Source organism: Muntiacus reevesi, chromosome 4, assembly GCF_963930625.1.
Source record: "Muntiacus reevesi chromosome 4, mMunRee1.1, whole genome shotgun sequence".
In the NCBI taxonomy this organism is placed as follows: domain Eukaryota; kingdom Metazoa; phylum Chordata; class Mammalia; order Artiodactyla; family Cervidae; genus Muntiacus; species Muntiacus reevesi.
Window position 1 is genome coordinate 143960265 of NC_089252.1, and position 26935 is coordinate 143987199.

At 53.4% G+C, this 26935-nt stretch overlaps 2 protein-coding genes across 2 annotated transcripts; one reads left to right on the top strand and one right to left on the bottom strand.

Annotated features, from left to right (window-relative positions):
• Positions 1 to 1884: 1884 nt before the first annotated feature.
• On the top strand, positions 1885 to 10861 carry LOC136167526 (keratin, type II cuticular Hb3-like). The gene is made up of 9 exons (XM_065935058.1): positions 1885 to 2268; positions 6171 to 6379; positions 6994 to 7054; positions 7891 to 7986; positions 8497 to 8661; positions 8873 to 8998; positions 9738 to 9958; positions 10125 to 10156; positions 10686 to 10861. The coding sequence occupies exons 1-9, from the start codon at positions 1885 to 1887 to the stop codon at positions 10859 to 10861; spliced, it is 1470 nt and encodes a 489-aa protein (XP_065791130.1).
• Positions 10862 to 12594: 1733 nt separating this feature from the next.
• Positions 12595 to 26311, bottom strand: KRT7 (keratin 7). Its single transcript, XM_065932093.1, has 9 exons — positions 25934 to 26311; positions 24320 to 24531; positions 21891 to 21951; positions 20601 to 20696; positions 18999 to 19163; positions 17808 to 17933; positions 14722 to 14942; positions 13263 to 13297; positions 12595 to 12889 (listed from the first exon to the last, which is right to left on the bottom strand). The coding sequence occupies exons 1-9, from the start codon at positions 26258 to 26260 to the stop codon at positions 12732 to 12734; spliced, it is 1401 nt and encodes a 466-aa protein (XP_065788165.1). The 5' UTR covers positions 26261 to 26311; the 3' UTR covers positions 12595 to 12731.
• Positions 26312 to 26935: the final 624 nt, after the last annotated feature.

The following is a 26935-nucleotide window of genomic DNA, read 5'->3' on the forward strand; positions in this document are numbered from 1 at the left end:
AAGCAAAGGAAGCTAAAGATGATTTGTGTATTTCTCTTTAATGCTAGCTGCTGAGTTCACACTCTAGTTTCCTCTGTCCATAATTGGACACATAATTAACTACCATTACGATGGCTTGTAGCCTTCTAGGGTTGGTAACCATGAGCAAGCATCCGCTGAGGAGAAGGCTTTGGAACAGGCTGATTTCTCTAAGACCCCAAAACCTAGCAGTCTGGGCCCCTGCCTCCATGAGGACTTAACTCTCATTCAGTCCTAAAGACTCAGACCCTTGAGTCTTGGTGGAGGGCTGGGAGCCTCCTTCCAGATTCTGACTTTGCCCCTTGATGGACCCTTCTGTGCTTTACCTTGGTTTTTTAATCATTATTTTTATTTATTTGTTTCTGGCTGTGCTGGGTCCTTGTTGCCACGAGGGCCTTTCTCTAATTGTGGGGAGCGGGGGCTACTCTCTCGTTGCACAAGTAAGCTCAGTAGTTGTGGCTCTCAGGCTCTAGAGCACAGATTCAAAAGTGTGGCTCACGGGCTTAGTTGCCCCACGGCATGTGGGATCTTCCTGGACCAGAGATCAAACCTGTGTCTCCTACATTGGCTGGCAGATTCTTTACCACTGAGCCACCAGGGAAGCCCCCGTGCTTGATCTTAAATAAGCCATTGGTCCACTCTGAGTTCACTCTGAGTTCACCTTCCTAATCAAATAAAGGGGCACAGTAATTCTGACCTCATAAGAATGCCCTGAGGGTTAGATGAAATAATGCAGTATAAATTCCTCACACATTGTATGTGCGTGTGTATTCAGTCACTTCAGTCATCTCCTGCTCTTTCTGACCTCATGGACTGTAGCCCACCGGGCTCCTCTGTCCATGGGATTCTCCAAGCAAGAATACTGAAGTGGGTTGCCATGCCTTCCTCCAGGGGCTCTTCCCAACCCAGGGATTGAACTCGATTCTGTTGCATCTCCTGCATTCCAGGCAGATTCTTTAACTGCTGAGCCACCCAGGAAGCCCACACATGGTAGGTACTCCGTAACTGCAAACTCCCTTTCTCCTTGCCAGTAGAGTGGAGAGAAGTATGAGGGGTGGGAGTGGAGGATCCAACCTTACTAGGTGAGGGGCTATGAGCTCTCTTCTGACAAAGAGAGGAGAGAGAGTTCTTGTCCCAGGGGAAACAGGATGAATGGCAAATTAATAATAGAATAAACAGAACAAATAAACAAACAAACATTTATGGAGCTCTTATTAAGAGCTAAGTAGGGCCCTAAATATACCCTTCATTGTGCTGCTGCGGGTGCTGTTAGGATCCCTATTTTGCACATGAGGAAGCTGAGGTTCAGAAAGGTTATTCACCTGTCCCAGATCATGACAAGAATTTTCAGAACTGACCTCTAAGATGCCTCTCCTTCAAAACACACACACACACACACACACACACACACACACACACACACACTCACACACAGACCTCGCAGAGCGGCCCAGGCAACTAAGACCAAAGCTTCCCAGCCTGCAGGGCGGTGGCGCAGGCTGGTGGGGTCAGGGGTGCCTAGCTGCCCAGTTTGGAACTAGAACCAATGCCCCTGCGCTTCCCGGTCCCGTCCCGGCCTAGGGCCGCGGACGGCCGGCCCCGAGCCAGCAGCGCAAGGCCGGCGAAGCTGAGCAGGCGCTACCCGGACCCATAAAGCGCGCGCGGGCGGGAGGCGAACGCCGTTTTATGGAGGCAGTCGGGAGGCCTGGTTCACTTTAATTCCGGCTCGCAGAGGCGCGCAGCCCGACCTCCAAGCTCATAAACGAGTGGGCCGCGCGCTCCCCCACTCCGGGCCGCGATATAAGGCACATGGTGGGCTTCTGGGTCCAGCTGCCCTCTACCACCGCCGCTCGCCGCCACCGCACCATGTCCTGCCTCTCATCGCGCGTCTGCATCCCCGGCGGGGTCCGAGCCTTCAGCTGCGTCTCCGCTTGCGGACCCCGGCCCGGCCGCTGCTGCATCACGGCCGCCCCCTACCGCGGCATCTCCTGCTACCGCGGCCTCACCGGGGGCTTCGGCAGCCGCAGCGTCTGCGAGGGCTTCCGCGCCCGGTCCTGCGACCGCAGCTTCTGGTGCCGCTCCGGCGGCGTGGGAGGCTCCAGCCCTCCCTGCATCACCACCGTGTCAGTCAATGAGAGCCTCCTCACGCCCCTCAACCTGGAGATCGACCCTAATGCGCAGTGCGTGAAGCAAAAGGAGAAGGAGCAGATCAAGTGTCTCAACAACAGGTTCGCTGCCTTCATCGACAAGGTGGGTGTCCTTGACCACACCCTTCCTGAACCTTCCCTTCCTGGGTGGGCACTCAAGGGTTAGCCAGGTGGGCAGGAGAGATGTGGGCCAGGTGAGCCCCCAGGCTGATGCAGGAGATGGACACACTTCCAGGGCACAGACAGAACAGAAAACTGAGTCTAGAGCAGGGGCTCCTGATTAGAGCACTGTTACTATATACAACCTCTGTCCAGACAGGCAGGGTCCCCACAAACAAGATCCCACCCTTCCTGAGCCTGGAAGTCCTGGCAGGACCTGAGAATTTACAGGCCAGTCTCTCCTGGAAATTCATTCCTGGTGGCTCAGTGGTGAAGAATTCGTCTGCAATGCAGAAGACCCTGGTTCAATCCCTGGGTGGGCAAGACCCCCTGGAGTAGGAAATGGCAACCCACTCCAATATTCTTGCCTGGAGAGCAAGAATACACAGAAGAACTATACAAAAAAGATCTTAATGACCTATATAACCACGATGGTGTGATCACTCACCTAGAGCCAGATATCCTGGAGTCCGAAGTTAAGTGGACCTTAGGAAGCATCACTAAGAGCAAAGCTAGTGGAGGTGATGGAATTCCAGCTGAGCTATTTCAAACCCTAAAAGATGATGCTGTGAAAGTGTTGCACTCAATATGCCAACAAGTTTAGAAAACTCAGCAGTGGCCACAGGGATGGAAAAGTTCAGTTTTCATTCCAATCCAGAAGAAAGGCAATGCCAAAGAATGTTCCAACTACCATATAATTACACTCATCTCACACACTAGCAAAGTAAGGCTCAAAATTCTCCAAGCAAGGTTTCAACAGTACGTGAACCGAGAACTTCCAGATGTTCAGGCTGGATTTAGAAAAGGCAGAGGAATCAGAGATCAAATTGCCAATGTCTTTTGGATCATTGAAAAAGCAAGAGATTTCCAGAAAAACATCTACTTCTGCTTTATTGACTATACCAAAGTCTTTCACTGTGTGAATCACAACAAACTGTGGAAAATTCTTCAAGAGATGGGAATACCAGTCTACTTTGCCTGTCTTCTGAAAAACTTGTATGCGATCAAGAAGCAAAAGTTAGAACTGGACATGGAACAACAGACTGGTTCCAAATTGGGAAAGGAGTGTGTCAAGGCTGTATAATGTCACATGCTTATTTAACTTATATGCAGAGTACATCATGCAAAATGCCAGGCTGGATGAAGCACAAGCTGGAATCAAGATTGCAGGGAGAAAAATCAATAACCTGAGATATGTAGATGACACCACCCTTATGGCAGAAAGCAAAGAAGAACTGAAGAGCCTCTTGATAAAAGTGAAAGAGGAGAGAGGAAAAAGTTGGCTTAAAACTCAACATTCAGAAAATAAGATCATGGCATCCGGTCCCATCACTTCATGACAAAAAGATGGGGAAACAATGGAAACAGTGAGAGACTTTATTTTCTTGGGCTCCAAAATCACTGCAGATGGTAACTGCAGCCATGAAATTAAAAGATGCTTGCTCCTTGGAAGAAAACCTATGACCAACCTAGACAGCATATTACAAAGCATAGACATTACTTTACCAACAAAGTTTCATCTAGTCAAAGCTATGGTTTTTCCAGTAGTCATGTATGGATGTGAGAGTTGGACTATAAAGTTGAGCACCAAAGAACTGATGCTTTTGAACATTGGTGTTGGAGAAGACTCTTGAGAGTCCCTTGGACTGCAAGGAGCTCAAACCAGTCAATCCTAAAGGAAGTCAGTCCTGAATATTCATTGAAAGAATTGATGCTGAAACTGAAGCTCCAGTACTTTGGTACCTGATGAGAAGAACTGACTCGTTGGAAAAGGCCCTGATGCTGGGAAAGATTGAAGGCAGGAGTAGAAGAGGACGACAGAGGATGAGATGGTTGATGGCATCACCGACTCGATGGACATGAGTTTGAGCAAGCTTCAGGAGTTGGTGGTGGACAGAGAGGCCTGGCGTGCTGCAGTTCATGGCGTTGCAGAGTTAGACACAACTGAGCGACTGAACTCAACTCTCCTGGAAATGGGGAATGAGGACTGTTGATATTTTATGTGATAGTTTTAGATGTTCCATTGAAGCATTAAATAACATCAAAACACCTGATGTGAAAATTCACCTCTTTAATTTATTAATTTATTTAATTTGATCCTTAAGATCAAATGGGGAAAATCTCATTAGGTATTAATATGTCTTTAATATTCCTCTAATACTTGCTACTCTCACGCTTTTAATGAAAGAGAGCAAGCCTCAGCTTCAAAGCTGTCTGGGGCAACAGTTTCAGCTAGAATTTCATGCTTTCTGTTTTCCTCTTATGTATGCCTAGTGATACTGGTTTTATAGCTATGATGTTAATATAAAGTTACCCCTTTAAGCCCCATTTAAGTGTTTAGTGAAATGCCAAACAAATCCATTTGTAGATAAATCATGAGTAAAACAGGCAAAATCCTGAAGTTGGCCTGTGAAGGGTTTATGTTTGAGAACCACTACCACCAGAGTAGTCCTTTGAGGGCACATAGAGGAGAAAGGAGATGGGGAATTACGGCAGGACCGGCCCCAGCCCCCACCCACATTCCCTGAGAGTGGGTGGCAGAGCAGGAGTCCAAGCCTGGCTCTTCCAGGCTCTCCAGATCCCTGAGGCTAGAGAGTTCAAAGCTTGAGGCCCAGCTCCCCTACTCCTCTCGAGCGAGAGCTGGCCCACTTCAGCAGGCACTCTATCCTGAGTGTGCTGGAACTCACAGCCAGGAAAGGTGGCCAGGGAGTGGAGCAGAAAGGCTCCTGGCTCAGGAGCAGGCAGCATGGGCTCTGTGTCCAGTTCTCCACTGATTCTCTCTGTGATGCTGGCCGGTGGCATCCCCTCTCAGCCGCAAAGCTCTGCTAGGTGCAGTGTGTGTGCTGGCCATGACTTTCAAAGGAAACACAGGGATCAAGACAGGCAAGCAACTCACCACCATGGCTCGAGCCCTGCCAGCTAACACCCCCTAAAATGATCCCACATAATATCAGCAGTCCCCTTTCCCCATTTCTGGGAGGTCCACGGGGATTGCCTAGCTGCATTCATCAGGTTGGATGAAAGGATACCAGGTCTATAAAAGGCAAGGTAATGTCTCAAATCCAGCTAAAAAAAATCTGAGAAGGGGAAAACTGGAGACCAGGGAGCCTCGTCCTGTTTGCTGATGTCCTTTCTGGTGGCACAGTGATTGCTGCTGCCGCATCTTTCCAGTTTGAATGATTTCCAGCAGAGGTTTGCATGCTTTATTTCCCTACAGCCCCCACCCTCCCTATTTTTGAAAATCATCTCCCCTTCACATTACCTGCCTGGCTTCCAGACACACAAGAGTGTGTGTCTCCTCCACCAGGCCTCTTCAGACCCCAGCCATCCTACTTGGTGAGAAACTGCCCCCTCCAACCTCCCTCCCCAGCTAGGAAGCCCTGCCCAGGCTGACCATCCATTCAAGCCCCAGGCTGGCCACTGAAGACAGAGCTCCACTGCACTGGTGAGGGTCAGAGCAAAAGGCTTTCCTCTTACTCTGACCCTCTCAACCCTCCTCTACACTCCTTTCCTCCAGGAAACCTTCCCTGATTGTCACTACTGTCCACCCCATTTGTCTCTACTCCAACCCAACCCAGCACAACCCATATGCCCTTCAGTGTCTCACTCACCCCAGCCAGGCCCAACTGGACAGACCCTCACCCAGATCCGAGCAAGCAATCAGGAAACAAGGAGTCTCCAGCTGCCTCCTAAGGCCAGGAGAGCCCAGCAAGGACGATGCCATCCACCCACCCTCTGCCTCTGCACACCTCGCTGTGAACTCCAGTTCTCTCACTGCCTGCTCTTGCAGGAGGGCTGGGCTTATTGGCTCCTCTCACTGTTTCTCCCACCTCCACACCACACCAGGTGCGCTGCCTGGAGCAGCAGAACAAGCTGCTGGAGACCAAGCTGCAGTTGCACCAGGGCCGTGAGTGCTGCGAGAGCAACCTGGAGGCTCTTTACGAGGGCTACATCCAAACGCTGAGGCGGGAGGCTGAGCATGTGGAGGCTGACGGCGAGAGGCTGGCCTCACAGTCCAACCACATACTGGAGGCACTGGAGGGCTACAAGAAGAAGTGAGTTCACCGGGGAGGAGACTGTGGAGAAAGGAAATGGGGTGAGATCAAATAGGATAGATTTGGGTTAGACCCCTAGAAGAACTTTCCACTAGGAAATAGAGAGTGACAGAAAGCCTGTGGGGAAATTATTTTCTTTTCTGAGATGGGCGAGGAAACATTGGCGAGTCTGTGCTTCTCCAGCCACCTCATCATTCTGTGTTTATTTTAATTTGATTTATCAAACATTTATGGAGCATTTATTCTATGTTCCAGGTGTTGTGTTGGGCCCTGGAGAGGGGTAAGGATAAGAAAGTCAAGAGGACAGGAAAGGGGTACACCTGAACTAGATCAGGGTGCCACCACCACCACCAGGGAATTAGCTTCAGGGACAGAAAGGAGGCCTGCAAGAATGTGCATGGCACCCACCCTACCTCTGAAACAGGAATAACAGTGGGTGACATGGCTGGTTTGAGTGCCCAGAGGAGAGGGATGGACACTTTTTGATTCCATGACCACGTCCAAAAGATCCAGTTCCTGGAATGTGTTTGCCTGAACCTTCCTTCTCTTTGCTTGTCTTCAAACCCCAGCCTATTGAAACTAGCCACTGAAACTTGTGCCCTTTTTGTCCCCAGGTATGAAGAGGAGGTGGCCCTCAGGGCCACTGCCGAGAATGAATTTGTGGCCCTGAAGAAGGTGAGTGGCCCCAGAATACACATCCCACAACTCAGAACCGTGGACAGAGGTGGAGGGAGCACTCTGTGATTCAGTGAAGCTAAGTGACTTCCCCAGAATCACACAGCCCAACCTCTCCCCTATTCCTTTCTCCAAATGTCCCAGTGGTCCCTGAGTGGCCCTGGACATCAGCACAGTGCTTCAAGCAGGGCAATCTTCCACCATCCAAGCTAACTCCCATCTGCCCAATGGCTTCCCACCTCCTCCTGCTCTGAGCCTGGCAGAAAACAGGCATTGCATAAATTTTTGTGAACAGAACAGCACCTGAATGCTTGTGGACGGCCCCATCCTTGGCCAGCAACGGTTGGGAAATGCTGGCATGAATGGAGCTGTCGCTCCTCACCTCTTAGGACTTGACTCAGCAACACCGCCCTCAGTACACTGAGCCACAGACCAAGCAAGGGTCTCGCCCTGAGTCACACTGGTTTGGGAGCAGAGTTGATCCCTGGGATGACTTCTGACCACATATCTCTAGAATTCTTTCCATAACATTGCAGAGCAGGGAGAGGTGGATCATCGTTAGAACCGAGCTATTTTACATCAGATCCTAAGTTTCATGATAGTGCCTTCTAGAGGGGTCATCCTAGTACCAAGGGGAATGCCTGGAAACATTGGGACCCCCTCTCTCACCCAGACCTGCTCTTGACCCCTCAAAACGAGTAAGGGACTTCACTAATACCATGACACCAGGCACGGGAATGAGCAGCTAAGGAGGGTCCAGGGAGTGCACCCTCCCTGGTGAGGAGAGCTCTGTGCTGTCTCCCCACTAAGACTCTTGCTCCTCCCTCTCCCTTTAGGATGTGGATGGCGCCTACCTCCTTAAGTCAGAGCTGGAGGCCAACGTGGAGGCCCTGACCCGGGAGACTGACTTCCTGCGGCAGATGTATGAGGAGGTGAGGGGCCACAAAGCGGCTGGGCAGCAAGGAGGATGGCAGCTAGACATTGGAAAGTACTTGCCACCATTTGGCTCCTGAAACTCTTGGTTTGGGGACACAGGGCAGAGTTGAGGGACCCGAGGCAGGTCTGCTGTCAGAAGGTGAAAGGCATAGCTTCGTGTCTTATCTGCCAAGCCCAGACAAGCTGGTGCTCCCAGTTAGTGTGGTGACAATGATCACAAATTTTAAGTTCTAGTCCTAGATCCAAAGGATCAAGACAGGAGGCCCTGACTGAAGTCAGGTAAGCAGGCCTCAGAGCTGGACTCCTCTCAGCCTCGGGACTCTGGTCCTGAGGAGCACTGAGAGGTTCCAGGGTTGCAGGGGAGATGTCACCTTTGAATTGGGGTTTCAGACAGTGAGGCTGTGGAAGAAGCAGGGGCGTGGGATAGGAAAGCAAGTGAGAAAGCCGGCTGCCTGGAGCGGGGCTATGGTCCAAGGGGCTCTTAACACTCCCCCACTTCCCCTCAGGAGCTCCAAGTTCTCCACGCCCACATCTCAGACACCTCGGTCATCGTCAAGATGGACAACAGCCGGGACCTGAACATGGACGGCATTGTGGCTGAGATCCAGGCTCAGTATGACGACACTGCCGGTCGCAGCCGGGCCGAGGCTGAGTCCTGGTACCGCAGCAAGGTGAGTGGTCCAGCACTCCCTTCCCCGAAAAGGGATGCTAAAATCTGAAAGCATTAGCGGGGTGGGGAGGGATGCTGAAAAAGCGTTGACTTTTGTCTGGGTGGGCAAGGGAAGGGCAGACAGCTCTCGGGATGGGGTGCAGATGTGCAAGCTGTGGAGTTCAGTCGGATGACACATCCTGTGTTTCATGAGCATCTGTGCTTCCCCCCAGTGTGAGGAGATCGAGGCCACAGTGATCCGGCATGGGGAGGCCCTGCGCTGCACCAAGGAGGAGATTAACGAGCTGAACTGCATGATCCAGAGGCTGACGGCCGAGGTCGAGAATGCCAATTGCCAGGTACAGGGTCCTGGCCCACCCCTCAATGTAGAAAGAGAACAGGGTTGGCCTGAGACAGGGAGATTGAAGTCAGACACCTTACCAAAATGTGGGAAAAGGAGCAACATGAAACTTTAAACAAGTCCCCTCCATAGATAATGCTCTCCATTCCCCCTGAATGTGGATTGTGGGGGGAGGGCTATGGAGGAGAATGGGATGACCTGGTCTTTCATGGTGTCTGAGACAGAATGAGGCAGAGAAAATAACACAGTCTGAGGGGTTGGAAACCTATGCTCTCAAACCAGCCCTGCCACTAGCTCATCCCGTGATTTGGGAGGCAGGGGGGCCATTTCACCTCTCTGGCCCATTGTTTTAGGCCAGTGATCACACACTGAGATGTCCCCAGAGATTAGTGAATGAGTGAAGCAGGCTATACCAAAGGCACTAGGGTTCGGTAAACTGGAAAGCACAATGGGCAGAGTTCATCAGATCAAACTGCGACAGACCCTTTGGAAAAGCAGGCCCAGTGTGGCCAGATCCTCTGATTTCTCAAGAGAGGCCAGGAATGTGGGTTTATACGTTAAATTTCAAAAAGTTAAGGACACTGTGCTGACATTCCCCAAGAGCACTAATTTGCAACCCCTGAGCTAACAAACCAGTAAGGGCCCTTCTTCTCCTGACAGTCAATGGCCAGTGGATACCTGGTCTCTGACCCTAAGTCCTAAAAAAGGAGCCTTAATAACCTTACTCTCCGCCCCAGAACGCCAAGCTGGAGGCTGCAGTAACCCAGGCTGAGCAGCAGGGTGAGGCGGCCCTTAACGATTCCCACTGCAAGCTGGCAGAGCTGGAGGAGGCGCTGCAGAAGGCCAAGCAGGACATGGCCTGCCTGCTCAAGGAGTACCAGGAGGTGATGAACTCCAAGCTGGGCCTGGACATTGAGATCGCCACCTACAGACGCCTGCTGGAGGGCGAGGAGCAGAGGTGAGGACCACATCTGTGCAGAGGATGTCTCTTCACCCTCCAACCTGTGTTCAGAGTCATGTCTGCATCTCATTTACATCTAATTTGCATCAAGATTATTTGGAGGAGGGAATTTGCTGGTTCTGCTCTCCCCAACTAATTTTTGTCTCTTTCTTCTCCCCACAAGGTTGTGTGAAGGCATTGGCGCTCTGAATGTCTGTAAGTAATCTGTACTGTGGGTTCTGAAATAAGAACCTGGGGTTCCTGGTGGGCAAACTTTTTACCAAATGGCCAAATAGTAAATATTTCAGACTTGGTGGGTCACACAGTCTCTGCTCAACTGCTCTGCTTGTTGTAATGTGAAAGCAGCCACAGCCATAGCAATACTTAATAGATGTGATTAGGTTTCAATAAAACTTTATTTACAAAGACAGGAGGGCCTCAAGGGGCCACAGCTTAAGACCCTGAAAGGAAGGAGGGGGATGTGGCAGTGAATGATTATAATTACTTAAATAGCTGTTCCTGCCTATGGGGGAGGGCCTGGTCTAACAGTTTATCTAGGATTCTTGAGGTTGGACTACAGGAAGTAGTGTTCAGGTATGATGGTGTTTGAGGGGGAAGGAGGAATAGAATGGAGAGAAGTGGCTCTGAACAAGAGAGGAATGGGTGGGGGGACTCTGGCCAGCATGCAAGAGCCTCTGACGACGACCTTGCTCGAAGACTGAGCCACATCCTCCTCGCCCCGCAGGTGTCAGCAGCTCCCGCGGCGGGGTCGTCTGCGGGGACCTCTGCATGTCGGGCTCCCGGCCGGCGATGGGCAGCGTCTGCAGCGCCCCCTGCAGCGGGAACCTGGCGGTGAGCACCGGCCTGTGCGCGCCCAGCGACCAGAGCAGTGGCCACAGCCGCCGGGTGCGCTTTGCATAGCGCCTTCCGCTTTGTTAATTCACCGCTCGGCAAGCCAACCGTACCTGCCTCGGGCGGCGGCGGGGCTTGGAGCTTCTGGAACTAGCCGGCTTGACCTGCCCCAACGACTGCTTTCTGCTCCTGCATCTCTCCTCCCGCTTGTCTCTTCATTTCTTTCAGGGAGAGGGGCGGGCTACTCGCCTCACCCCCCAGAGTCAGAATGACCGGTTTCCTCCAGCCCTGGGCAAAGGGCCCATCCTGACTCGGGCTGCTCTGGGTACTTGGACGCCCATGGCTTCTAAAGGACAGACTGGCCCCGGGGCCCCTCCGGTGCCTCCTAAACCCTCCCACGGTGCCTGAGTTTGCGTCCCCGGGGTGGGGGGGCCAACTTTATGCCCCTGCCTCCCTCCCACTCTCTCCCTTGTGCGTGGTCTCCGAGTTTCCAATTAAGCTCATGACTCGAATATAACGCTGAGAATCTCCTACACACGTGGACTGCCAGCTCCGTTTCTCCCCTCTTCCAAGGGAACAGAGGAACTGTTCTAAGCAAAGAGGGAGAGAGGGCTGTCTCTAAGGTACCCTGCCACTAGGACCACACTGTACATCTTGAAGGGTGCCTGGGGGTGTCCTACAGCCCCCCAAATCCAGACACACGGAGGCATAAGGGGGAGCTGGGAGGGAAGTGAGAGGGGCTGCAGGGACGAGTGGTAGCCAGCAGGGGAAGGGTCTCATCACATGTGGCCGCTGAAAGACCAGTGGTCCACTTCCTCTCTTCCCTCATTCCACTCCCGCCTCAGTATATGAAAATTCCTGACCATGGGATCACATACACAGCCTTCACCTCTTCCCACAAAAACCAACACTCCCTAAATAGTCCCCTCCAACCCTGTCCCCATGCCCACCACCACATCACCTCCAGGGAATCCCAGTCAGAGACCTCCTACCTCCCCTCCAGTACCAAGATATGAGCTGTTGTTCATCAGAGGTGGATGCCCCCAAGCACAGACCCCCAAACACCCCCACACTCATAGACACACACACGTCAGAGACCCCAACATGTACAGACATCCCATCAAGCAGAGCCTTAACATACCGATGTCCTCCCCAACCCCCACCCCATCAGGGATCCAGATCCACAGCCCGTCTCTGGGTGAGGGGGATGAGACAGCCCCCTACCAGGAATCCAGACCCTGGGACCCCCTCACCCTAAAGTCCTCCCAAATGCACACAGACCTTCTCCCACTGCCGTCACTTCCACAGAATCCCAGAACCCCTCCAGGACCTCAGACACACACCATCCAGGGCCCAGAGCCTGGCCGGCTTAGCACCAGGAAGGGCTGAATTGCCAGTTGGCTGGTCCACCCGAAACCCAGGCCCGGGGCAGCTAAATGTTTGTGGTCTTCTCACCACTGAGGAATGTTCTCTGACAGCACAGGGCATTGGCAGGGGGAGGGGGTGTGCAAACAGCCCTCCCACCCCCTCAGCAGGAGAGGAGTCCAGTACCCACTTCCTGGCAGAACCAGAACTTCCAGGGCTTTCTGGCTTGTTCAGGAGAGGAGCTGGAATCAGCCCCAGCCTTGAGAGGGGCCACGGCCTCACTCTGGGTAAGAGCCAGTTTGCTTTGAGCAGCGCCCCCATATGTCACCAGCGTGTTCTCCCAGTGCTCTCTAGAGCCCCTCCCTCGCCACACCTTCTCCTTGGGGCCTAATGAAGCCAGGATACCAGGTGCCAGGCAGGGGTTCATCCAGGCCTCAGAAAGCAGCTGCTTTATTGGAAGCTATTCTTTTTTTTCAAACTGTCTTGCAGTTCTTGGGATGAGGGGTGGGACCAGGGTTGGGGGTCCCCTTGTGACTATGGGAGGAGGGGGTATGTATCTCCCCACACCCAGGGCTCAATTGCGGGTGCTCCTGCTGGTGGCGGATGTGGTCCTCATGGAGTGGGCCTTGAGGGTCCCAGGCCCTCCACCGCTGGAGAATCTCAGGGCGTTGTTGCCCATGGTTCCCCCAAAGGTCAGCCGGCTACCAGAACCACCCGTGGAACTGACCACAGCTGAGAGAGAAGAGAAGAGGTCTCCATCAGTGTGAGGCCCACTTACCTGAGCCCCCAGCCTCCTGCCATAGCTGCCTGTTTCCCTCCCTCCACCCACCACCCTTCCCCCACCAACAGCCAGGGGCCAACCCAGAAGTAGCCTCAGACAGAGGTGAGGGCTGCTCCACATTGTCCCTGCCCCACCCTGCCCTCATGCATGGCTTTGCTGGGGTGTTGAGCCTGTCTGGATGGAATCTCCAGGCACCTGCTGAAAGCTGTTTAAGGGAAGGAGGCTCCGGGCCTCCATGAGGCCAGGTCTTCAGGCCAATGTGCCATCTAATAGACCCAGCCTAATCTGGACAGCATAGGTGATGGGCCGCAGCCAAGGACTTACAGATGTTCACGGCTCCCACTCCATCTCCGGTCAACCTGGGGGCAGAGCAGAGACCTGTGAGGGCGGCTCTCTCCTCAGCACTGGAGGAGGCACTCCTGCACCCCTCCATCCAGGCCGCAAGCAGGACTCATGTTCATTCCTGTGTCCCCACACATCCAGCCTTCCTGCAGCCTTTTCACTTCTGGCTACACAATCTTGGGAATGTCTCAGAGCCTCCATTTCCTCACTTGTAAATGTGGTCTTAGCCTGTCCCAACCTCACAGGGTTGTTTGTGAGGGTTAAACTCATATAACTTAACCTAAAGCCCTGGGCACACAGGATTCTGTAAATGGTAGCTGCTCTTATTGTTTACGTAGATGGCTGCCTCCCTTAACCAGATCATAAAATCCTCAAAGAAGGCTGTGGCTTATTGATTCCTGCATCTCCAGTCACCAGCATGAGGTCTGGCACATGCTAATTACTTTGTATGGGTTGAAGTGGTTAATGAAGTGTAAGTGCTGACTGAGTGAATTCAGCTACAGTGGGAACTGCGAGGGAAAGGAGGAGGCAGCAGTGGCTTTAAGCAGCCTGGGGAGCTGAAACTGGTCTTGTACTGGAAATTAAAAATCTATCTGAGAGAGATAGGTATGTTTGTTCTGTGACTCATAGCTCCATTGTCACCAAGCCCTTAGCCGTGAGGATGCATTTACACTGCAGGGAGGAGGGAAGGCCTCAATTTAGTGGAGCAAGTGAAGGAAGCCCAGCTGACCTCAGCAGCCCCAAGTCCTGGAAGGGGATAGAGCAAAGGACAAGGGCAAGAGAGGCAGACACTAGGAAGCTTCCAGGCCCCTTATCTGTTGACAAAATGAGTCAATCAAGCCATCAAGGTATGAATCAAGACCCAACTTTACGGACATAGGTTTTGAGTCTTTTGTGAAGAATTTCCTGTAAGACTAACCCAGCCCAGCTTCATCGCAGGCTTCAGGTAAGCATGCAAATCTCTCTGGGGACAGGGGAAATTTACCTCCTCACCATGCTCAGTCAACACCACATGACTTAGCCCTCAGTTATGTAGTGAGAAGCAGACCATTGCCAAGGAAGATGGTTGGACCAGGAATCAGCAGAGCTCAGTTGCATACTGGTTCTGTCCCCTCAGTTAATAAAACTAACCAGTTTCCCCTCTGTACACTCAGAAGTCAATAATACCTGTCTTGCTTACCTGATGTGCTCTGAGAATCAGATAAGATGACCTTGTCAACTCACAAAAATGCTGTTATTACTTCAACTTTCCTACTGAGCTTATACCAAAGGTCTTTCCCTCCAGAAAGCCATCTCATCAAGGGCAAAGAAGCAAGCATTATCTGTACCCTCCCTGCACTTCCCATCCTCAGTGCCCTGCAGAAGGAGGGATACGGGAAATGCTTGCAGGTGGATGGGTGTCAAGCTGCAAGCCCCACTGAGCCAGCCTGTGTGTCCTCACCGGCTCTCCTCGCCCTCCAGCAGCTTGCGGTAGGTGGCAATCTCGATGTCCAGGGCCAGCTTGATATTCATGAGCTCCTGGTACTCCCGGAGCTGCCGGGTCATGTCCTGCTTGGCCTTCTGCAGGGCAGCCTCCAGATCCTCCTGCTTGGCGCGGGCATCCTTGACAGCCAGTTCCCCACGCTGTTCAGCATCGGCAATGGCAGCTTCCAACTTGGCGCGCTGTGGGGAGGAGCGGAGCTCTGAACCGGGGTCGCAGGCCTCATTAGTCACTCACTGCCTTCCTGCCTCCCCATCCTGCAGTGAGCACCTGGCAACTTGCTTACTGTGACTTCACTGGTACCAGCCTCCTCCCCCAAGCACCAGGGACTCCCAAGGGTTTAAAACATGGGCTTTGAGGGACTTCCCTGGTGGTCCAGTGGTTAAGAATCCACCTACCAGTGCAGAGGACACAGGCTCCCTCCCTGGTCTGGGAAGATCCCACACACCAAGGGGCAACTAAGCCAGTGTGCCACGTCTGCTGAACCCGTGCACCCTAGAGCCTGTGCTCTGCCACAAGAGAAGCCACAGCAATGAGAAGCCTGCACATCACCACTAGAGTAGCCCATGCTTGTCGCAACTAGAGAAAGCTTGCGTGCAGCAGCTAAGACCCAGCGCAGCCAGTAATTAATTAATTTTAAAAACATGGGCTTTGATACCCAATGCCTAGCTTTCAGTTCTGGCTCTGCCACTTACAAGTCATGTGATCTTGCATGAATCAACCCTTCTGAGCCAAAAGTCTCCTCTTTTCTAAAATAACAGTAATCATGGCATATAAATATAGATGGGAATAGCTCAAGTAATGAAATAATACACAAGTCCTTGGCACAGTGTCTGGTATTCAGCAAGCATTTAATAAATGCTATTATGAGTAAATGTGATTATGATTTATAAATGCTCACATACCCAACCCCTAGCTGGAGGAGCTCCAAGGCCATGGGATGCTAGTGTAGTACTCAAATTTCAGGAAGCTGACCAGGCACCTTTCAGGTTCCTTGAAAACAGGAGCCATTTTGCAACAGGCCCAGAACAGGGAGACTTGGAGCACAGAAATGCTTCTTGGAACCCCTAGATTCCAAGCCAACAGCCCCCCAGGTGCGGGTAGGGGTAGTGTGATTCAGAGGGACCTGAGCAACAGCTGTCACTTCCTGCCTGGCCTTCGTGTTCCCTCTCTTGTGGCCCATCCCCCACTAGAGGAGACTATATAGCGTTGTGTGTGTGTGTGTGTGTGTGTGTGTGTGTACTCAGCTATGTCTGACTCTTCGCAACCCCATGGACTGTAGCCTGCCAGGCTCCTCTGTCCATGGGATTCTCCAGGCAAGACTACTGAAGTGAGTTGCCATTTCCTTCAGGGGATCTTCCCAACCCAGGAGTGGAACCTTCGTCTCCCACATTGACAGGTGGATTCCTTACTGTTGCACCACCTGAGAAGCCTGAGCCGCCCCTTATTCAGTTCCAAGGGCCACCATCCCAGCCCCTCTCAGAGCTCCTCCTCATTCCTTCTCACAACCACCTTCTGCCCTCAGATCCTCTCCCCTCAGCGCATGCACTCTTCCTCTCTGCCCGATCCTCCCATTCCTGCCCTGGAGGCTGGTGGATCCCCTTGCCCCCATCCACCGGTCAGCATCCTCCCCTGTCACATTGGTGCCCCCTTGGCAGGGTCATGCCAGTGCCTCTGAGCCACAGCTTCAGGACCTAAGCCTGCCCTGCTGTGTGAGAGGAGAACTGGATGTGGGAGAAGCTGTGGGGTTCGGGAAACTGCCATTCATGGCTCTGTGCCTCCCCTCCTGGCCTGGATGCTGGCTCACTACACCAGTGACTCATGGCTCCATATCTGTGCCAGGAGGAAGCCTCCATTCTAGCCCACATGTAAACAGGCCTGCAGGGCTCTAAGGGGAGGACATTTTTGGGTAGATCGCCCTCACATCCTTTCCCCCGGCTGTCATCCATCAGCTTCTTTCCCTTCCCACTGCAGATGCCTGCTGAAGCTTAGCTGCCTCCCCCACTTCCATGCCTTTGTCAGATCTTAGGGGACCCTTTCTCATCAGTGCCCCCCACCCCAGCTTCACAGGATCTCCTCCCATCAGTCTATCATCTGAGACCTGTGCCCTACTATGTGTCAAGTGCTGGGAAGGGAGGAGCAGTGAACCAGATGGAAGGGGAGGCCCAGCTCTTATGGCACTTTTAATATCCCAGTGGAGGTGGGGGACAATATTTACTTACACTTAATTAATAAGCCTTACCTAGTAAGTCATTGGACTTCCCTGGTGGCTCAGACAGAAAATAATCTGCCTGCAATGCGGGAGACCCGGGTTTGATTCCTGGGTCAGGATCTGCTGAAGCAGAGAATGGCTACCCACTCCAGTATAAGACAGAACATTTCAGAGAGTGTTAAGTATTTCAGGGATCTTCCCACAGACTGCTGAGAGAGTGGCTAGGTGGCTGAGGAAGCCATCTCTGAGAAAAGGTCTTTCATCCTCAACAAAAGATGATGAGAAAGGGACACGATGTGCAGAGCTGGGAGAACCACATTCCAGGTGGAGGGAACACCGAGTGCAAAGGCCCTGAAGCATGAAGATGCTTGGCAAACATTATCTCCAGGAAGCGGCAAGGGCATGGCCAGAGAGGGAGCGGTGGGGAGTGAGGTCAGTGGATATGGCGGGGCCTTGGGAGTTACAGTGAGTTGGCCCCAGACCCCATGGCCCCCCATCCCCAGGTTTACATTGCACCCAGAGCTAGATGCAAGAACAGGGCTCAGGACCGATGCGGTAATGAATGGTCGTTCTCATCTGGCCAGCAGCCTGAGGCTCCCTCCACGAGCTCTATGCCCTGCTAGGACTCCTGTTCTCCCTTCAGCCAAACCAGCACCTGGCCAAGAGCATTTCATCCTGGAGAGCTCACAGGTGGGTCTGAGAGACTAGAGCTGCCCCAGCCTCATCCTCAGGACAGCAGGGGCAGGGTTGATGCCCCTGCCTCCTGCTTCTCATCCTGAGCATGGTCCCAACTGGCTACCCTTCACCTGCCCCAAGAACAAGCACTGGTGCCCACCTGGTTCTTGATGCTGTCGATCTCAGCCTGCAGCCTCTGGACAGCCCGGTTCATGTCCGTGATCTCATTCCGGGTATTCCGGAGGTCATCCCCATGCTTCCCAGCCTGGGCCTGGAGGGTCTCAAACTGGAGGGGCCACACAGAAGGGTATGGCAGGGGTGGGCTATGATTACAGGGGGCTCCCCACCCAAAGAAGGCCCCAGGTTCTGAGTGACAAGCCCTCCCAGCTTATCTTGCCGGGGAGGGACAGTCTGACTCCCAGCAAGCTTTGCCTGATACCAGAGGCCAGACTCCTGGACAGTGGGGTGGGGCAGGGGTTCAGCTTCCTCCTAGCCAGGACAGGGAAGACAAGGATGGCTCCCCGGACCCGTCCCCACTGATCCCAGTGCTCTTCCCGTTTCTATCATGGCCTAATGCTGGAGAACCACAGGAAGTCTGAGATCCTTACCTGCTAACCCCTTCATCAGCATCACCCATCTCACAGATGAAGAGAATGAGTCCCAGAGAGTGGAAGGGACTGCCTGAGTTGTCCTTATTGACATACCTGTGTTCTCACATGCACCACGGATGACTCCCTATTTCTGCAGAGACATCACTCTGTGCCCCTTTTAAACCCTCAGGCCCCCTCCTTCAATTACCCCAGTACCCCCCACCCCACCAGCCCTGTCCATCCCCTCAGCACCTGCCCTCACCCTGTGCATATAATGATTAAACCTAATCTGGAGCCCTTGGATCCAGAATCTGGTCTCTGCTCTTCCACTCACTACCTGTGTGGAGCTAGAAAAATCACTTAGCCTCTCCATGCCTCAGTTTCCCCACCTGTGAAAAGGGGATAATATTGCCTACCTAACGGGCTGTTCTGTGGGTTATACGAGTCAATACAGGTAAAATATTTGAAATGTTGCCTAGCACTGTGCTTACTCGCCAAATTTCAGCTATAATAATTATTACTCCAAGTCCATTTCCTCTGCCCTGCCCCCTACATCAGGCTGGAACCCCTCCCTGGGCAGGGGCCTGACCTTCCCTTTCTCTTCTTCCCAGGACACTGGAGGCCCCCACAGACTTAATCCCTGGTGCCTGTCAGCACAGTGAGACACAGGCCCCAGAGGCTCGAGACAGGATGAGGAGTGAGGGAAGCCACCACCCAGGACCCTGCCAGGAAGAGAAAATATGGCCCCAGTGACTACACACCTTGGTCTGGTACCAGGCCTCGGCCTCGGCCCGGCTGCGGTTGGCGATCTCCTCGTACTGGGCCTTGACTTCAGCAATGATGCTGTCCAAGTCCAGGGAGCGGTTGTTGTCCATGGACAGGACCACGGACATGTCTGAGACCTCAGACTGCAGCTCTTTCAGCTCCTGTAGGGACAGACAGAGCATCAGGGCTTGGGTGACACATTCCTGTCCCCATGCCCAGCCTGGGATCCCCTGCACTAGGGAAAGATAAAGAGGGAGGAGGCCAGAGTGGGAGCGAGTCACCTGGCAGCCAGAGGGCACAACAGACCCAGCACCGACTAAAGGGCTGTGCCAGCCCCGGCTCCCGGAAGAGCCCATCAGCAGCTTGTCAAATCAGAGTCTGGTGGGATCACAGAGGAAAAACCAGAGACAGAGTGTGGTGAACGGCGGTGGCTCCTGGCTATGATTTGCTGTGCGTGTTGGCCTCTGTTATGAAGAGGATCACTAGGGGGTGCGTAAAAAAAAAGTCATAGTCCACCCTATTTTGGACGGAACACTCGGCAGCCTTTAACACTGATGATACAGCCATATTTATGGACAGGAAACTACATCCATGATATACAGTTATGTAAAAAAGGTATGATTCTATTTTATTAAATATGTATATTTCTGTATCTTTATGTATACATATATACAGAAAGAGCCTGAAAGGGTAGCTATCAAGATGATAAGAGCAGGTATAGGAAGGTTGTTTTCAATTTTATGCTTTACCTAATTTTCTAGATTTTTTTGCAATGAGTATGTACTTCATAACAAGAGGAAAATATACATACACACACACATATATATAACATGTGATAGACATATAAAGGCCCACAATGAGACTAGGAGGGCCCAAAATAAGCTTCAAGGATCCAGCCCCTGAAATTAACACATGTGGAAATTCTCTCAGAGATACAAATGGAGGCTGAATGTTCAGGTAAAAACGAGACTGAAGAGAAGTGAAAACCAGTCTGTAATTTGCCTCTTGTGTAACTATGTCCCAGACCAGCCAGATGATCAGCTATACTATCTTCTGCCTAAGGCCAGAGCCTCACACTGATGGGATGAAGAGGTTTTTAATATCCTTCAGGGAAAGGCTCTTGAAGCTCAGGGCAGGGCAAGGCAGAGCAGGAAAGGAGATGGGAGGGGCAGGCAGAGAGAGAGGCTGGGTGGTAGGTGTAAACCCTCAGTCTCTCTTGACCTGGCTCCCCTTGCCAGCCCACCAGCCCACCCGTGAACCCTGTCACAGCCCAGATCCCTCAACATCCTCCTGGTTTCTTCCAGCCCCTCCCAATTCCCCTTTCTGACAAACAGTCATCCCATGTCTCTAAGAAGGCCAATTTTGACTGACACACCCCCACCCCCCACCCTCACCCCCTCCTGCTACACTGCCTCAGCTCCTCCTGAGCTCCTCGCCCACCACAGATTCCTGTATCTAGAAAAACTAAAGAGCAGGGTCATCTCCCTTACATGCACCCAACACACACCCAGACTGACCCAGAGGCAGAGGGTGGACCAGATGGCCCCCTGGGTAGGACATGTAGGATGTGGCATATTTCCCACCCCTGAGGTCTTCACCTGCTCATAGAGGGTCCTAAGGAAGTTGATCTCGTCATTCAGGGCATCCACCTTGGCCTCCAACTCCACCTTGTTCATGTAGGCAACATCCACATCCTGGGAGGGGTGGTGGCAAGAAGGGGTAGATGGATGATAGCATGTTATCATACGTGAAACATTTGGCAGCCAGTACTGTCCAACCCCAAGACCAAACCCCACTGCCCTACCAAGAAACATACAGCAGCTCCATGCTGCCTGACACATCCACAGTGGGAAGTTCCCTCCAGTGGACCCGCCCAGGCTTTGAGATGGACGTTATCTCCACTCATCCCCAGGACTGGAGTGCCTTCTCAGCACTGACAGCCCAGAGCATTCTGAAGCCCCAAACCTAGCGCTTTACCAGTTCCTAAAGGCTTCAGTGGTTTAGACGCACCCCTGGCTCTGCCCCCTAGTGGCTATGTCACCTTGAACAAATCACCACAACTCCAGGAGCCTCAACTTTTCATTAGTCAAATAGGAGAGCATGAAATCATGCAGACTTCATGATACCACACCCAGAGATGAGAAATCTCCAGCCCAAATGTGTAACTGGAAACTTGGGTGATATTGAAGCAGGCAGGCCATAGATAACCCCACAAGTCCAGATGATGTCTGGGCCCCATCCTCTGCTGTGGGTTAGCTCCTGTGGGGAGTGCTCACTTCCACTCATCCCTGAATCTCCAAGGGCCCAGCACTCCAGGGCAGGTTACATTTCTGTGGATGGGCCTGGGACACTGAATAAGTGTACTTTAAATCATAGTCTTAAGTCAAGCCCTTATTCCTAAGGCCTTCCAAACTCAACTTGCACACCTCCAGGTATGGGAAGGCTCACTCTGCCTCAAGGCAGCCCATCCATTCATTCAGTATTTCAGGCCTGCCATGTGCGACCCTCATCTGTAACTGAATGTTCTAACTGATAGAACACTTACTTATTGTGGGGTTGAAATTGCCCTCTCTAACCTACAACTTGTAGTCTTAATTCTAATCTTTCCAAGCCCAGAAACAAGTCTACTGACTCGCCAGACACACGCACACAAACACACCAACCATACACACACACGCGCGCGCACACACATACATGCACACAATATTATAGCCTTATAAAGGGTCTGATTTTCAGATCTCTCCTTCTCCAAGCCCATCATTTCCCTTTTATACACCCAGCCAGACTCTGACCACAGGTTCCTATTGGTTGCTTTGGTGAGAGGCATGGGATCCCCCCGCCCCTCTGTTTCTACAGCATCCCCTACCCTCTGTGTCTGCCCCCCTCACCTTCTTCAACACCACGAACTCATTCTCAGCAGCCGTGCGACGGTTAATTTCATCTTCATACCTGCAGCAAAGAAGGGGAGCAAGGTGTTGGTGCAGCTCTGCCTCCATCCCCTCATATCCTGTGTGAAGGTCTGCCCTGCATCACCTTCACTCCCTCCTTAATGACACGGTAGCTCAGCTGGTAAAGAATCTCAGCAATGCAGGAGACCCTGGTTCGATTCCTGGATCAGGAAGAACCACTGGAGAAGGGACAGACTACCCACTTCCATATTCTTGGGCTTCCCTGGTGGCTCAGCTGGTGAAGAATCCACCTGCAATGTGGGAGACCTGGGTTCAATCCCTGGGTTGGGAAGATCCCCTGGAGAAGGGAACAGCCACCCACCCCAGTGTTCTGGCCTAGAGAATTCCATGGACTATATAGTCCATAGGGTGGCAAAGAGTCAGACACGACTGAGCGACTTTCACTTTCATTTATGAAACATGTCCCTGACTCGTCCATATGGCTATTCCTAGGACTTTGAGTCTTGGCAGGGGTTGGGGGTGGGGGAGCAGGGCACATATGTGAATTAAAGCACAGAGGCTGCATACCCTGGGAGTGAGAAGGCAGAGAACAGCCATGCTTATGGACCGCTTCATATGGCCCTGCCCCGTTATCTGCTTCCTATGCATTCACTAATTTAATGTCCACAACAATCCTGTAACAATGGTGCTGTGACTCACAGGAAAAGGAACAGAGGCACTGAGAGGCAAAGTACTCCATCTAGTCATCAAGCTGCTAAGTGCAAAGCCCAGACTTAAAGCCTGGTCATCTGACCCTTGAGCTTAACCTGCTTAATCTCATTGGCTGAGGGTAAAGAAGGCGCCTGGAAAGGAGGAAACCTGTGGACTCAGGAAGAAGAACCAGGTCCCAAGTAGGTGGTGAGCCCCCATCCTTACTCTCACAGCGCCCTTCCCATCCTTCTTTCTCTCAAGGAGCCAGCCCCCTGCCCATAGGAGGACACAGCAAAGCACAGAGCAAGAAGGCAGGTGGGCCTGACCCAGTGTTTACTTGAGGATTCAAAACAAGTCTCAGAAACTGAAACTCAACAGTGCACAAGCTTCTGGAGAACAACAGGGGCGATGTGGGGCAGCTTCAGTGGGGAGCAGGATGCTGGGGCAGGCAGAGGCCCTCCAGGAGTCCAGGCCCCCCAAAGTTCATTCCCCCTCCCCCAGCCTCTAGAATAGTTAGAAAAATATCTACAAGGCTGTCTGTCTATTCCTGCCGTGCTGCTGGGCCCAGAGTGCACACGAATGAGGGCTCCCTGGGTAGCTGCATCAGGACCCCTCCCCACATCCCCTTCCAGCTCCTCCTTCAGCCTGGCCCGGAGCTCAGCCTGGCTCCCCAGGAAAGTGCTCTGGAGCTTTGGCTGGGGGGAGCATGTGTGCACACCTGCACCCCTGACGGCAGGGGCTCACAGGCTGTCCCAGGCCTCCCCTGCCCTGCACCTGTCTGGTTCCACCTGGTGTGGGATTAATCCTGTTGACTGTTGCCCTGGGGAAGTTAGGGGAGGGGGGAAGGGACACTCCCTTCAGAGGCCTTTGTTTGTTCTACCTCCAGTCAGAGGAAGTGGCCCTGCTCAGCTTAGTCATACACCCCCGGGCAGAGCACAGAACTCACTCATTACCTGCCCCCTACCCCTGTGCCCACAGGGCAGGGATGCCCACTCAGCCTCTGGCCTTGGTTTCTATTCAGTGAGAACAGCGGGCACCTCAAACACCTGCCCTCAAAGCCAGCCTCCACACTCCCTGCCCCTCCTCACAGCCTCCTTTCTGGTTCCTGCTCTGGCCAGAACGCCCCATCCCCACCCCAACCACAGCCTCTGCAGCCTCTCCCATCGCTCACGGTGATCATCCTCTCTGCTTCTTTCCTTCCCAAGTTGTCTCCATGTATGTCTCCTCTTGGGAGTCAGGGGCCCCAAAACAAGACCCAGCACTCCAAATGATCTACTCTGCAATCTCCATCAAGTCTCTGAAACTTGCTGGACTCTAATCCTCACAGGAACAAAATGGAGTTGTTCTAGAATAATCTGAGGGTCATACAAGTTCTGATGCACATCTGTCATAGGACATTTCTTGCCCTGCTGTCTCCTGGGCCCTGGTCAGGCTCCCAAAGGGAACAATATGGATCAGGAAAGGGTTGAGAGAGTTCTTTGGGAATGTCGGGAGAAAGGACCAGAATGACTTGGAAATGGCCCCCAGAGACAAAGAGAAGAAAGGGGTGGAAAGGCAGGGAACCTGTGAATCAAGACCTTCCTTCCCTTCAGGGAATTATTGTACTGAGCAGCAATACCCCCTGACCTCTGACTCCAGAAGGATTATGAGAGGGTGAGTTGAGAGGAGCACATTGGCCCAGGGCACGAATCCCCAGAGTTTGCACTGGGGGATCATACTTATTCTTGAAGTCTTCCACGACATCCTGCATGTTCCGAAGCTCCACCTCCAGGCGACCCCCATCCAGCTGCAGGACCTCCAGCTGCTTCCGCAGGCCAGCAATGTGAGCCTCAAAGATGCCCGGGAGGCGGTTGCTCTTGGCAGACTTCTGCTCCTGCAGCAGCGCCCACTTGGTCTCCAGCAGCTTGTTCTGCTGCTCCAGAAACCACACCTAGAAGGAGCAGGAGGAGGAAGCTCATAAAGGGCAGACTGTGCTACTCAGAGTGCACTTGGGAGGGTCTGCAGCCACCTGGCAGAATCTGCACTCCCACTGGCTCTTCCCTCAAGCTGAGCCCCTAGCCCTTGGCCCTCTCCTCCAGGAAGCCCACCCTGAACAAGCCTCTCCTCCAGGACTCTCTGTCTCCAGTGTGTCCAGGGCTCAGATCACTGACATGCCCCAGTGCTTATGCTTTAGGGTCTCCTCCTTCCTCTGCTCCCCATCACACCACAGGTCATGGTCTCCACCTCCCTCTCGGAAGGGTTGCCTCCTTTCTATCTTCATCCTGAGCCTGACTTGGGCCCCCTCCCTTCAGGCTGGGACACTATCTCTTCCTCTGTCAATATCCTCCCTTCCCCTCTTCCCTCTTTGTCCAACAAGGCCTCAGGACAGGATGCTAGAATCAAGCCAGTGTAAAAGGAGCCCTAAGAAGCACCAGTATGACTGGTGGTGGGAAGCCAGCCTCCTCAAGACCAGCCACTCAGGCAGCAGGACCCGGGGGCTGCAGCTAAGTAGCAGGGGGAGGAAGCCTGAGCCTGGGGCTTCGTGTGGAGGCTGCCCCAGAACCTGAAGGATGTGTATGGTCTGAAGGGTGAAGGAGAGGAGGAGATGGGGGAACAGAGAAGCGGAGCGGACACAAGGCAGGAGAGGAAAAGCCTGCTGCAGGCCCAGGGAGGAGGCCCTGGCCCTGCTCCAGGGGACTAGCCCTTAGTTCCTGGGTCCAATCCCCACAAGTCTGCGCCCCATCTTCACCCCCCACTCTTTGGGGACCTGAACAACCAAGAAAAACACCTCCTAAATAGCCCTTCCGGGGGGCACTCAGTGCCCCCAGTGGGCTCTCTCCAAGGGCAGGAAGAGCCTCACTTCCCACTACCAAACAGGATTGGAAGACCAGGTAGGTGGGGCAGCCAGGGCTGGGAGCCTCCCTCTCTCCAGCCCTTTATTTCCAGCAACGGCTAGAGAATAACTGGAGAGGACAGGTGGGAGGGTGAGGTTCTCAACCTACCCCATCTCCGACTCCACACAGCCCCCTCTCAGAGAAAGGGGCCCAGGGAAAGCAGTCCTGGCCCTGGCGTTTGGAGCTGAAAACTGGGCGCTAAAAGCGGCCCAAGAACTCCAGCTCACAGGACAGCCCCCGGCACACATTCCGGGAGGAAAAAGCAGGTTGATTTGGGTAGCTTGCCGGAAGAGAGAGGCTGAGGTTGGCAAAACAGCCACAGGATTCATGGGGAGGGTTCAGTCCCGGATATCGGAGCAAAGAGAGCCGGTACCAGCCCTCCCAGCGCCCGGCTCACGTGTGGCACGGCGGGGCGGCTGCGGGGCCTGGAGGCCGGCTCCTGGCAGTGGGGGAGCTCACCTTGTCGATGAAGGAGGCGAACTTGTTGTTGAGGGTCTTGATCTGCTCGCGCTCCTCCTGGCGCACCTGCTGGATGGCGGGGTCGATGTCCACCTGCAGCGGGGTCAGCAGGCTCTGATTGACGGTGACCGCGCGGATGCCGGTGCCCACCGGGGCCCCGTAGGACGAGCGCGCGGCCACTCGAGGCCGAGAGGCGCCCAAGCCATAGAGGCTGCTGCTGCTGCCGAAGCCGCTGGGGCGCACGGAGCTCAGGCGCACCTGGGGGCCGCGGCCCGGGAAGGCGGCGGAGCGCGAGCTGAAGACCTGGGAGCCGAAGTGGAGCGACATGCTGGCTGGGTCGGGACAGAACGAGCGGCTGGAGACAAGGGGCTGAACTCGCCGACCTCGGGCAACAGGGCCGCTTTTATCCGCTAGGCGCGAGCGGATCGGCTTACACAGGTCGGGGCGGGGCTGGCCGCGCGCCACCTTTCTCTGCCCGCTGGCCCCTCCCGGGACCGCGCTTCCGCCCTCCGCGCGGTCCACCTGGCCGAGGCTTTCGGTCCCAGCCCGGGCCAGTCCAGGCTGGGCAGGAGGGCTGTAGACACCCAGACCCCTTGATGCAGGCGAGTGCAAAAATCAGTGGAAGACAGCGAGCCCAGTCCATCTGCGAGTCAGGGAAGGCTTCCTGGAGGAGGCTTGGGGAAGAGGTGAAGAATATCCAGATTTCTGACAGCAGAAAGATCAAGCAGTAAAAGATTGAGCTAAGAGGTGAACAAAATGTTCTAGTGCAGGAATCAGCAACCCCCCCCCCCGACCCCGGTCCCCTCCCCAGGCTACTGAAAGCCAGAAAATCATTCCCACCCGAGTTCACCCCAACTTGAGAGATCAATCAGCTCAGTTCTTGCGTCAGCTAACCCCAAGGTGGGCCTGCCAGAGCTGGTTTCCCTGGCCACAGGCCCCCACACCTCATTTCTATACAGAGACTAGGCCAAGTGGGGCAGGACCCCAGTTCTTGCCCCTCTC

Bases quoted from the DNA above. Each gene is read 5' to 3' on its own strand.
- LOC136167526 (XM_065935058.1), top strand. From the start codon at position 1,885: ATGTCCTGCCTCTCATCGCGCGTCTGCATCCCCGGCGGGGTCCGAGCC. The intron at 2,269-6,170 runs GTGGGTGTCCTT...ACACCACACCAG, and splicing joins TCGCTGCCTTCATCGACAAG to GTGCGCTGCCTGGAGCAGCA. The intron at 8,662-8,872 runs GTGAGTGGTCCA...GCTTCCCCCCAG, and splicing joins AGTCCTGGTACCGCAGCAAG to TGTGAGGAGATCGAGGCCAC.
- KRT7 (XM_065932093.1), bottom strand. From the start codon at position 26,260: ATGTCGCTCCACTTCGGCTCCCAGGTCTTCAGCTCGCGCTCCGCCGCC. The intron at 21,952-24,319 runs GTATGATCCCCC...TCTTTGCTGCAG, and splicing joins GTGGAAGACTTCAAGAATAA to GTATGAAGATGAAATTAACC. The intron at 13,298-14,721 runs GTGAGGACACAC...CTCTGCCCCCAG, and splicing joins CTGGAGGGCGAGGAGAGCCG to GTTGACCGGAGATGGAGTGG.